The sequence below is a fragment of the Bos indicus x Bos taurus genome, unplaced genomic scaffold, assembly GCF_003369695.1.
Source record: "Bos indicus x Bos taurus breed Angus x Brahman F1 hybrid unplaced genomic scaffold, Bos_hybrid_MaternalHap_v2.0 SuperScaffold_100135, whole genome shotgun sequence".
NCBI classification, from domain to species: domain Eukaryota; kingdom Metazoa; phylum Chordata; class Mammalia; order Artiodactyla; family Bovidae; genus Bos; species Bos indicus x Bos taurus.
This window is the reverse complement of record NW_020867067.1, coordinates 1-13,278: the sequence shown is the minus strand read 5'-3', so window position 1 is coordinate 13,278 and position 13,278 is coordinate 1. Positions and strand designations below refer to the sequence as shown.

Genomic DNA, 13,278 nt, shown 5'->3' with positions numbered 1-13,278 from the left:
AAACTCCTAGAAGAGATTAAAGGCAAAATATTCTCCGACATAAATTATACCAATGTTTTCTTAGGTCAGTCTTCTAAGGCAATAGAAATATAAACAAAACTATGGTGGCTCAGTGGTAAAGAATCCACCTGCCAGTGCAGGAGACACAGGATCCATTCCTGGTCCCAGAAGATCCCACCTGCTGAGCTCTGGAGCCCAGGAGCTGGAACCACTGAGCCCACACATGCAGGACCCCATACTCTGCAACAAGAGAAGCCATCTCAATGAGAAGTCCACACACCACAAATAGAGAGTAGTCCCTGCTCATCACAACTAGAGAAAAACCATCACAGCAACAAAGACCAGGTATGGCCACAATTATTTTTTTAATTAAAAAAATAAACAAATAGGACCTAATCAAATTTACAAGATTTTGCACAGCAAAGGAAACCATAAACACAATGAAGAGACAACCTATAGACTGGGAAAAAATATTTGCAAACGATGTGACCAACAAGGGCTTAATTTCTAAAATATACAAACAGCTCATACAACTGAACAACAACAAAATCTGATCAAAAAATGTGCAGAAGACTAAATAGACACTTTTCCAAAAGACACATACAGACGGCCAATAGGCACATGTAAAGGAGCTCACCCTTGGGAATTATCAGAGAAATGCAAATCAAAACTACAATGAGGCATCACCTCACACCAGTTAGAATGGTCAACACTAAAATAACAATGGCTGAGAGGGTGTGGAGAAAAGGGAGCCCTCCTACACTACTGCTGGGAATGAAAGTTGCTTCAGGCACTGTAGAAAACAGCATGGAGGATCCTCAGAAAACTAAAAGTAGAATTACCTTATATTCCAGTAATCCTACTCCTGGGCATATATATGCACAAAACCATACACCAAAAAGACATGTATCCCTATATTCATAGCAGCACTACTCACAATAGCCAAACATGGAAACAACGTAATGTCCACCGACAGACGAATGGTTGTGGTACATGGAGATAATGTAATACTACTCAGCCATAAAAAAAGGAAAAAGAATGCCAGTTGCAGAAAAATGGATGGACCTGGAGGTTATCATACTAAGTGAAGTAAGTCAGAACGAGAAAGACAAATATCATATGATATCACTTACATGTAGAATCTAAAATATGGCAATAATGAACCTATTGACAAAACAGAAACAGACTCACAGACATAGTGAACAGACTTATGGTTGCATGGGTGGAAGGGGTGTGGGGAGGGATGGACTGGGAATTTGGGGTTAGCAGAATGTGAAGTACTATGTGTAGAATGGATAAACAACAAGGTCCTACAGTATAGTGTAGCGAGCTATATTTGATAATCCGAGATAAACCATAATGGAAAAGAATATTTAAAAGAATGTATGTATGTATATAACTGAGTAACTTTGCCATACAAAGAAATTAACATAATAACGTAAATCAATTATATTTTAATTTTTTTTTTTAAAGGACAGAGACAGGGGTGCACATGGACAGAAGATCATATGAGGACACAGCGAGGCAGACGCCACCTGCAGCCAAGGACAACATTCTCATCAGAAACCAAACCTGCCTACACGGCGAACTTCCAGCCTCAAGGACTGTAAGAAAATGAATTTCTGTTCTTTAAACACCCCAACTGTGACAACTTGCTATAGACTGAATGTTTTTGTCCTCAAAATTCATATACTGAAACCTAATTCCCACTGTGTACTAGAAGTGTAGCTATTGGGAGGTGACAGGTCATGAGGGTGGAGCCAACATGAAAGAGATTAGTGCCCTTACAAAGGGGACCCACAGGGCTCCCTCACCCCTTCCCCACGTGAGGACATGGGAATCGTGCCCTCACCAGACACTGAATCTCTCAGCACCCTCAGCTTGGACTTTTCCAGCCTCCAGAATCCTGAGGGATAAATTTTTGTTTTTTATAAGCTGCCCAGGCTGTGGTCTCCTGTGAGAGCAGCCTGGACAGACAGCCCCAGCAAAGTAACACAGAACCTGACAGCGAGAATTTCCAAATAGCTTCTCTCTGCCAAACACCCCACCTCCTTCAGACAAGGACTTACCTGCTGTTCTCCCCTCAGCCCTGCTTCCTCCTCCCTCCATACCTGAGCTTCTACTCTTCCTTCAGCAAAGGAACTGGGTCCTCTTCTCAGCCTCCACACACCTGCCCAGCCTGCAGGCCCCCAGGGCACTTCCCGCCCAGCCCTGGGCACAGGGAGCTTTCCAACTTCAGTGAAAGTCTCCAGCTGCCACTTCCACTTAGCATTTACTATATCCTGTATCAAAACTCTCTAAACCTTGACTCTGCTGAGCTTTCCCCTGGCATCTGTCTTAACAAGCTCCACACAGAGACAGGTTCCTTGGTGGCAGGAATGAGGGCTGTGTCCTAGTCTCCCTTATTCTGCCCAGTGTGGGTCCTTCCCCTCTCCTGGATCACTGTCCTCCTTGTAAAGTAAGAGGTTCTGTGCAGGAACATCTGTAAGGGTATCGATCTCAGTGCATACAGCAGGGTGCTGATATGCAGCTGGAAGGCTCATTGTCTTTAACAAGGTGAACGACAGCAAGGGAACTAACCATGGGGTAGATGTGGAGGCTGCTTCAGAAAAAGCGAATTCATGAGACTTTCAAAGATGTCAGTCTAGACTCCACCAGAGGCCTCAGTCAGCATGTGTTGGGACAGAGAAGCAACAGACCTGTTCTCCAGGAGTTCTGTGGCCAAGAAAGAGCCACTGACAACAAATTCCAGAAACACAAAATAAGAGTCAGGACTTCAGAAAGATTCCAAAAGATACTGAGTTTCAAATTCAAGTTAACCCTACATGTGGGTCTAAGTATTAATTTTAGTAAGTATCCATGAAGAAATGTTAAATAATTGAGCCATACTCAGATGTGGAATAAATCATCTGTAAATTCTAAATCATTTGTAAATACTTTACTAAGTATTTCTAAACCAACAGAATAATAAGCATAAACCAACAGGAAAAATTCACTTCTAATGTGCCTTCAGCAAATGACAAAGGAAAAGAATTGGCAGCCAATTACCAGGTTACCAAGTCCTACTCTCTGATTTTAAAACTTTACATCATCCTTCTTATCCCTGGGGTTTGGATCCATCCACAATGTCTGGATCCATCAAGTGCAAGTAACAGGGGAATCTGTCATGTATCCCTCACTCCCTAAAGCATGGACCCCACTGTCCTACACACACTGGAAGCAACTGCTGTATTTTCCTGTCCTGACCTCATCATGATGCAAAATTTCTCTATGATGGGTCTTCTGTGGAGGGAAGGGAGGGACACCAGGACAGAGTGAGCTGAGTCTCCAGCACAAAGGCTTTCCTGAGCTCTCTTCCCTGATCTCTACAGGGTTCCTGGAAAGCAGAGATGATAGAAAACAGGACCAAACTCACAGTTCAAACAAGTGCCTGCTGACTCTTGCGTCCACTGCACTGAGTGGATCGTCCAGGAGGTAGATGTCTGCGTCCTGATACACGGCTCTAGAAAACAGAGAGAGACATCAGGAGAGGACACTTCACATTGCCTGGGTCTCATCTCTGAATCATGATGGTGTCTAACAACTCCAGGTTCCTTCCACAAGCCCAGGGAAAGGGCCAAGACCCTGCTTCACACAGGCCCACCTTGTGAGTGGGGTCTGTGTGCTCAGGTCCACTAGGAGCCGCAGAGGAGGAGGGGCGGATGGCAACTGAAACCCCACTTACCTGGCGAGGCTGACCCGGGCTTTCTGTCCTTCACTCAGTGGGGTTCCTCCATCTCCTGTCACAGTTAGATCTCTTTCCTTCAAATTCTGCAAATCCTGTATGGAGATAGAAAAGGGAAAAAAGAAAAAGATTTAAAATGTGTTCTCCTGCCATCCTAACCTTTTAGCATCAGTTCTTCATACAAGTGTTTAATCAACAACAATGGGCTTATTTCATAGTGACTAAACAGAAAGTGAAGAGGAACTAAAAAAGCCTCTTGATGAAAGTGAAAGTGGAGAGTGAAAAAGTTGGCTCAAAGCTCAACATTCAGAAAATGAAGATCATGGCATCCGGCCCCATCACTTCATGGGAAATAGATGGGGAAACAATGGAAACAGTGGCTGACTTTATTTTGGGGGGCTCCAAAATCACTGCAGATTGTGACTGCAGCCATGAAATTAAAAGACACTTACTCCTTGGAAGAAAAGTTATGACCAACCGAGATAGCATATTGAAAAGCAGAGACATTACTTTGCCAACAAAGGTCCATCTAGTCAAGGCTATGGTTTTTCCTGTGGTCATGTATGGATGTGAGAGCTGGACTGTGAAGAAGGCTGAGCACCGAAGAATTGATGCTTTTGAACTGTGGTGTTGGAGAAGACTCTTGAGAGTCCCTTGCACTGCAAGGAGACCCAACCAGTCCATTCTGAAGGAGATCAGCCCTGGGATTTCTTTGGAAGGAATGATGCTAAAGCTGAAACTCCAGTACTTTGGCCACCTCATGCGAAGAGTTGACTCATTGGAAAAGACTCTGATGCTGGGAGGGATTGGGGGCAGGAGGAGAAAGGGATGACAGAGGATGAGATGGCTGGATGGTATCACTGACTCGATGGACGTGAGTCTGAGTGAACTCCGTGAGTTGGTGATGGACAGGGAGGCCTGGCGTGCTGCGACTCATGGGGTCCCAAAGAGTCGGACATGACTGAGCAATTGAACTGAACTGAACTGAAACTGTAACAAGGAAAATTAAAAAAAACTTCTCAGGGCTTTTCATTTGTTTTCATTCTATATTTTTTCAAAGCATTTATGCATTTAACCATTTCAACAGGTATTTATTGAGGATTGACTATACATGAGCCATTGTTCTGAGAACAGTGAATTCAGCCATGAGGAAACAGAACCCCTAGAATTCCTCTCCACGGTGGGAGACAGACAATATGGAAAATAAACCTGAGCGCAAGTACTGAGGATGAGAAGGAAAAGGAAGCTGCTCAGGGGGATGGAGAGTGAAGGAGGGAGTCCACACTGGGGTGTGAAGCCTCTGCTCAGAGGGGGCTGTGAGCAGATCTGGGGGGGAGGGGCAGAGGCTCAGGCAGACCTGGAGAGGCTGCTCCTTACAGAGGGAGGGGTGAGTGCAGGGGCCACAGGGAGATGCCCAAGGGGTTCAGGACAAGGAGGCCAGGAGAGCAGAGTAAGAATGAGGGGAGTAAGGGCAGAGACAGAGCAGGAGACTTGTGTCACTGCCAGTAAAGAGGGGAGGGGAAGGGGAGGAGGGACCTGGTCTGAGGTTTTTAAGGAATCACTTCTGTGCTTTGCAATAAACAGACAGTAAGATTGGTTTATTTTTTTGGGCGGGGGGAATGATGAAGGCAGATACAAGGGAGGAGGCTACTAGAATAATTTAGGGAGCAGTGGAAATGGAGAGACAGGGTCACACTCCAGACATACTTGGAAGGTGGAGTCTGTAAAACCTGCTGACAGGACGGGTGTGGGTTGTAAGAGAAGAGGACTGTGATGTTTGGGGTGAGGAAGCGGAAGGACAGGGTCACCATTTATTGAGTTGCAGATGATGATGGAGGCAGATTTAGGACACTTCTCTTGTGGACAAGCAGAAATGACCTCTCAGTGATATCACTGTGCAGCTGGACATGCAAGTGTGAAGGTCTGTGCTAGAGACACAGGTGTGAGAACTGGTGGTCCAGGCTGGTGAAGGACTTGTTTTATCTTAAATTGCCAGTTTTGCTGATCTTGGTCTCCACTTCTGATTTTCAGAGAAGGGATGAAACCTGACCCGAGTCTTCACAGTGATACTTAAGGCAAGTCATAGTGTGACAGACGACGTCTGTATAAGAAATGGGAACAGAAAGAGCAGGCTGGGCAGGAAAACCAAAAGGAAAGAAACAACATGCTGAGGGACACCAAGCAGATCAGTTGGACTAAGTAGATCCTTGCCCTTAGAAGCAGGAAATACTCAAAGTTAAGAAGGATATGAAGTTTTGGCTTGAGGATCTGGGAATCTATCATAAGTTATATTTGAGTATTATTTAAGAAGTAGACAAATCAGTCTATTTTCCCCAGAGTATCTGGGAAAAAATTTTTTTAAATGACAAGAAAATCCCCAAAATGACCAGGTAACAATCAGGTTTAAGTTACACAGTTATTACACGGGAAATCTTTACTTCAAATTACCTATTAAACCCCTCAGGCATCAACCTAAGATACACAGCAGTACCTTTCTGTAGATGACGCCCTCACTTCTGTCTCTACTTTAGAAATTTGAGGAGAAAGAAAACTAGCACACTGGGGTCTCCATGATAAACAAGTCCTCTGATCTTCCTAAGTCTCATTTTCCTCTTCTACATAATGTGCTGCAGAAACCAGAATCACTAAACTCAAGCTGTGAGAATCGAAGGAAGTGTATGAACACCCTCCATAAATGGAAAAAGGACATGAATTGATTATAACTTGCTATTGGTGACTGATGTCTATTTTCTCTTCAAACCAACAGTGGGATCCCATGCATAGTGTGTATCACAACATGCAAAGCACACGACCACAAGGAAAAGATAGAGACTGTCTCCATCATAACCCTCCCTGACAGCCACAAGACATAAAGACACACACAGGTTTCCTGCTCACTCAGAGCTTAACTTGGGTGCATCCAATGAAGGGCAGCAATTGCTCTGTTGTGAAAATTCATCATTATGTCACTTCCTCTCTTTCTGGAGCTCAGAAATTAATACCATCTCTTGCTTTGGTTTTCATGAACAACAGCAAACCATTTTAAGATAGGTTCCAAGCCTTATACATACATACATACATACACATACACACACACACACACACACACACACACACACACACACACACACACCCGAGTTACTTGGCCTCCATTTCACTGATGACAATCCTTGCAAACTGTTCCACTTAGCTTTTATGCTTTGATTTTACATTGTTTTTGTTTCTTTCTCAAAATAGTGACATATCATAACACAAAAATCTTAACCATGCTCTAGAAAAGGCACATAAATCCACTCTTTTAATTAGTACATGAGGGGATAGAAACAGGCTCTCTTCAACTCTGGTGGTAGGACTTCAAGTGTGTTGGTGACTCTGAAATTATTCATGCATGAGCCCCACATGGGCAAAGCATTTCAGAGGATTTGAAGTAAAATCCAAGGCAGGCTAATTTCCTAGTCACCATTTTCTGATTAAATTAGAGGGAAAGGCCTGACTTGAGCATATATTACAATTCCTCCCACTGACAGGAAGGTGTTTTTATTCATGTTATTTTCCTCTAAGTTAAATTTCACCAATTTTCACTGAAGAATAGATACACAGATGAGAGGCAGACTAGGAAACGGTGACACTGGTTTGATGCCATCATCCAGAAGCTCACCCAAGGCCCTTCAGCGATGGTGGAGACTTACAGTAGAAACACTGTTTTGTAGAAAGCTTTCACTTTCATGTCAGGTTCCAAGGATTTGCTAACAAAATAAGCCACTCGTTATATACAAATAAATAATACCAATATTTATCATAGAATTATCTAGCTTATTCAATATACTAATATTAAAAGAAAAGAGAAATAGAAACAGCAGAGGATACATCATCATATTGGGTTCTGACCAACATCCAGATGCAAACAGTGCTGAGAAGTCCCATGACATAGCACATATGGGGTCTCAATTTGTTACAGAATCCAAGCTTGCTCTGCTCGCCACACAGGCCAGAGAGACGAGGAGTTGAGGCCAGGAAGAAGAGAATTTATTTGGGGAGCCCACTGACTGAGAAGATGCCAAGCTAGCACCTCAAAATGACCATCTTATCGGGGTCTGGATGCCAGGTTCTTTTATAGATCAGAGATGGGGAGGTGTGGAAGCAAAGTAAAAAGGCCATTAATCTTGCAAAATCTCCTAGAATGTCAAGACTCAGGCATGGATATGTTAATTTCTTCCTTCCTGCCATCTACAGGTGGTCAGGATTCTGAACAAAGGCACTTTAGTTTAACAGGCAGAGGAGCAGGATTCTCTAAGGTAGGACATTCAGTATGATTATATTAACAAAAGCAACAAAAAAAAACAGTCAACAAAATAGTTTCAACATGGAGTCAGAATTGGCTTCTTCTCTACAATAAGTAGGAGAAGGTAATGGCAACCCACTCCAGTACTCTTGCCTGGAAAATCCCATGGACAGAGGAGCCTGGTAGGCTGCAGTCCATGGGGTCGCTAAGAGTCGGGCCCGACTGAGCAACTTCACTTTCACTTTCATGCATTGGAGAAGGAAATGGCAACCGACTCCAGTATTCTTGCCTGGAGAATCCCAGGGGCAGAGGAGCCTAGTGGGTTGCCGTCTATGGGGGTGCACAGAGTCGGACACGACTTAAGCGACTTAGCAGCAGCAGCTACAATGAACTGGGAAAAGGAGCCAAGTAGCACATCGGCTCTGTGGGTGAGATTTCAAACACTGCAGTTCAGTTGTTGTTGTTCAGTTGCTTAGTCGTATCTCACTCTTTGCGACCCCATAGACACAGCTTATCAGGCTTCCCTCTCCTTCACTATCTCCTGGAGTTTGCTCAAACTCATGTTCATTGAGTCGATGATGCCATCCAACCATCTTATCCTCTGTCACACCTTCTCCTCCTGCCCTCAAATTCTCCCATCAGGGTCTTTTCTAATGAGTCAGCTCTTCACATCAGGTAGCCAAAGTATTGGGGGTTTAGCTTCAGCATCAGTTCTTCCAATGAATATTTAGGGTTGATTTCCTTTCGCATTGACTGGTTTGATCTCCTTGCGGCAGTCCAAGGGACTCTCAAGAGTCTTCTCCAGCATCACAGTTCAAAAGTATCAACTGAACAACAACAAACACCGTGGAGAAGACTGCAGTAATGGTTAATGAGGGCCAGACGTGAGGCCCTGGTAGAAGAATGCTGTACTTCGGACTCAAACAGGGGGTCTGAGTCCCTCTTTTTTCACAGTTTTTTTTTTTTTTCCATTTGAAACTGCCCCTCCTCTCACAGCCTGTTAATATCCTGCCCATCTTTCCAGGCTCAGCCCAAACACACTCTCCCATGAAACCATCCTGGATTTATCTCTCTTCTCGTTGGGTTCCTAAGGCTCTGTTTACATCTCTTGTGAAGGACCCGTCTTGTCCTGCTCCATCATTTATACACATGCAGACAGCTTTTCTCCGCTCCTGGGGGATAAGATCTGTGCACCAAGCACTGTGCTGGACCACAACACTGGTTATCTCTAAGCCTCACAACAAGCTGCACAGGCAGTACTGGCCCCATTTCACAGATGAGGAAACTGAGATTAAGTGAGGTCACGTTACTGGTATGAGGACTGTTACCTGTTAAACAGAAGAGCTGGACTCTGAACCAGCTCATGTCAGTTCAGAGCCTTTTGCTCTTTCACTTCACGCTGCCCAGGTCGTGACTAAAGAGTGTATTTGAAATGAAGACAACACTAAACTAACTCAAGTCATGAAGGCCTCTATACCTAGACATAGAAGGATCAATTAACGTATTATCTTATGATTTTCCAGGCAATCTGAAAAGAAAATATTCAAGTTAGGGGAAGCACACTGACTATAACTGCCTACCCTGGCCAGGCACCACAGTAACTATTTGCATAAGGTCCTGGTAAGGAACATGGAACTAATAAGACACCACCCACTGGAAGAGTTCAGGAAAGGTCAAAAGGAGATGCCACATGTCTGACCACCTCCCAGAATCCTTCTCGCTGGCATCCATCTTGACTGAACAAGGCAGGCACCACTAGGAAGGACTCTGGGTCAGAATGATTGGCTAAAGACAACCCTGAAACTAATCCCGTCACCATAAGACCCAAGACTGCGAGCCACATGGCAAAGCTGTTCTCCTGGGTTCCCTTACCCTTCTGCTCTCCACTCGGGTGCCCTTTCCAGATAAAATGTCTTGCTTTGTCAGCACATGTATCTCCTCGGAAAATTCATTTCTGAGTGTTAGACAAGAGCCCTGTTTTGGGCCTGGAAGGGTTCATGCTGGCAAGAATGTGGGTAAATATGAGATAAGGTACAAGCTTATAGCATCCAAGAGGGATTTGTAAGGTCAAGTGATCTATGTGGGAAAAATATCAAACTAGAATTTATCAGCTTGATACCTTTAACTGTGTAACGCCCAAAGTTTTAAAAGCCTTAAAAATGTTTTTGTAAAAACTTGTTTTTTTAAAAAAAAACAACTTAAAACTCAAAAGTTTTTAAAAATGGTTAAAGATGACATGCAGACAATGTTACATACACTCTTGCTTATGGTAACAGAATATGTTTACTGTTGATTTATGTAATATACTATATGTACAGCACCTATATAAATTATCAGCTCAAATAATGAAAGTTACATATATCAAGAAGATACCTTCTTTCTTACAAGTCACATTTCATGGATGTGACTTTACCAAAAACTGGTTGAGCTTACAATTAGAGGCTAATTTATTTTCAAAATTATTCTAACATTTATAGAGTGCTTGTTATGTCCCTAAGCAATCAGGTGCTTTAAAATCACTATTGCATGTCATTCTCGAAACAACCTTATAAGATTGACAGTATTATTATCTCCATTTTACAAATGAAGAAACAGGCTTGTAAGGTTCAGACAATCAGCCAAAACCACACACCTAGAAAACAGAGAAACTGAGACTCAATCTCTGAGTCTTCTGACTCCTGGGCCTTGGAGTTGACGTCATCAGCCTGAACTGATGTTGCCAATGGGATCACTTCATGTTTTATTAGAAGAATGTTTTCATCTAGATGAACTTAAAACATTTACTTCAATTTGACCTAGTTTAATACATCTAGTTGTTATTGACATTCTAAGAAATGCTGTTTTCCAGTGCTTGTTCCTCTAGGATTTGGGGATGTTAGGAGGAGGGAAGAACCTTGGGGAAAAAAAATCTTGATTATATTTATAGGAATGTATGTGTGGATGGCCACTAAGTGCAGGTGGCTGCGATGACCGGCACACTAAGCGTGGCCAAGAGGAGCCACCCCACATCCAAAGTCAGGGGCAGAAGCCAGGAGGACCCCATGCCCAAAGGGCAGTGGCCAAGAGGAGTTACCCCACGTCCGAGGTCAGGGGCAGCAGCTGAGAGTACCAGACTGCGATGGGCGCAAGGAACAGCCGAGAGGAGCTACCCCACATCCGAGGTCAGGGGCAGTGGCTGGGAGGACCAACCCCACGTCCAAGGAGCCATGGCTTGCATGGGCGCAGGAGAGCCTAGAGGCGCTATTCCACTTTGAAGGTGAGGAAGGGCAGTGGTGAGGAGATATCCCTTGTCCAAGGTAAGGAGCAATAAGGCTGCGCTTTGCTGGAGCAGCCGTGAAGAGTATATCCCACGCCCAAGGTACAAGAAACCCAAGTAAGACGGTAGGTGTTGCAAGAGGGCATCAGACAGCAAACACACTGAAACCATACTCACAGAAAACTAGTCAATCTATCACACTAGGACCACAGCCTTGTCTAACTCAATGAAACTAAAGCCATGCCTGTGGGGCAACCCAAGATGGGAAGGTCACGATGGAGAGATCTGACAGAATGTGGTCCACTGGAGAAGGTAATGGCAAACCACTTCAGTATTCTTGCCTGAGAACCCCATGAACAGTATGAAAAGGCAAAATGATAGGATACTGAAAGAGAAACTCCCCAGGTCAGTAGGTGCCCAATATGCTACTGGAGATCAATGGAGCAATTACTCCAGAAAGAATGAAAGGGATGGAGCCAAAGCAAAAACAATACCCAGATGGGGATGTCACTGGTGATAGAAGAAAGGTCTGATGCTGTAAAGAGCAATATTGCATAGGAATCTGGAATGTCAGGTCCATGAATCAAGGCAAATTGGAAGTGGTCAAACAAGAGATGGCAAGAGTGAAAGTTGACATTCTAGGAATAAGCGAACTGAAATGGACTGGAATGGGTGAATTTACTCAGATGACCATTATATCTACTACTGTGGGCAGGAATCCCTCAGAAGAAATGGAGAGTTAGCCATCATGGTCAACAAAAGAGTCTGAAATGCAGTACGTGGATGCAATCTCAAAAAACAACAGAATGATCTCTGTTCGTTTCCAAGGCAAACCATTCAATATTACAGTAATCCAAGTCTATGACCAACCAGTAACGCTGAAGAAGCTTGAAGTTGAATGGTTCTATGAAGACCTACAAGACCTTTAAGAACTAACACCCAAAAAAGATGTCCTTTTCATTATAGGGGACTGGAATGCAAAAGTAGGAAGTCAAGAAACACCTGGAAGAACAGCAAATTTGGCCATGGAATACAGAATGAAGCAGGACAAAGACTAACTGAGTTTTGCCAAGAAATGCACTGGTCATAACAAACACCCTCTTCCAACAACACAAGAGAAGACTCTACACATGGACATCATCAGATGGTCAACACCAAAATCAGACTGATTATATTCTTTGCAGCCAAAGATGGAGAAGCTCTACACAGTCAGCAAAAAACAAGACCAGGAGCTGACTGTGGCTCAGACCATGAACTCCTTATTGCCAAATTCAGACTTAAATTGATGAAAGTAGGGAAAACCACTAGACCATTCAGGTATGACTTAAATCAAATCCCTTATGATTATACAGTGGAAGTGAGAAATAGATTTAAGGGCCTAGACCTGATAGATAGATGGCCTGATGAACTATAGAATGAGGTTCGTGATACTGTACAGGAGACAGGGATCAAGACCATCCCCATGGAAAAGAATGCAAAAAAGCAAAATGGCTGTCTGCGGAGGCCTTACAATAGCTGTGAAAAGAAGCGAAAGCAAAGAAGAAAAGGAAAGATATAAGCATCTGAATGCAGAGTTCCAAAGAATAGCAAGAAGAGATAAGAAAGCCTTCCTCAGCGATCAGTGCAAAGAAATAGAGGAAAACAACAGAATGGGAAAGACTAGAGATCTCTTCAGGAAAATCAGAGATACCAAAGGAACATTTCATGCCAAGATGGGCTCGATAAAGGATAGAAATGGTATGGACCTAACAGATGCAGAAGATAATAAGAAGAGATGGCAAGAATACACAGAAGAAAACTGTACAAAAAAGATCTTCACGACCCAGATAATCATGATGTTGTAATCACTCACCTAGAAGCCAACATCCTGGAATGCGAAGTCAAGTGGCCTTAGAAGCATCACTATGAACAAAGCTACTGTAGTGATGGAATTCCAGTTGAGCTATTTCAAATCCTGAAAGATGATGCTGTGAAAGTGCTGCACTCAATATGCCAGCAAATTTTGGAAACTCAGCA

General features: G+C 43.5%; 1 protein-coding gene across 1 annotated transcript in view; it reads right to left on the bottom strand.

Moving 5' to 3' along the window:
- The window catches only part of LOC113888441 (multidrug resistance-associated protein 4-like), a gene marked incomplete at its 5' end in the record, with an annotated part of 126,448 nt that extends 122,614 nt beyond the window's left edge, over positions 1-3,834 (bottom strand). Inside the window, 2 exon segments of the mRNA XM_027535572.1 lie at positions 3,416-3,502; positions 3,725-3,834. Of these exon segments, the coding sequence (XP_027391373.1) occupies positions 3,416-3,502; positions 3,725-3,834 (197 nt within the window).
- Positions 3,835-13,278: the final 9,444 nt, after the last annotated feature.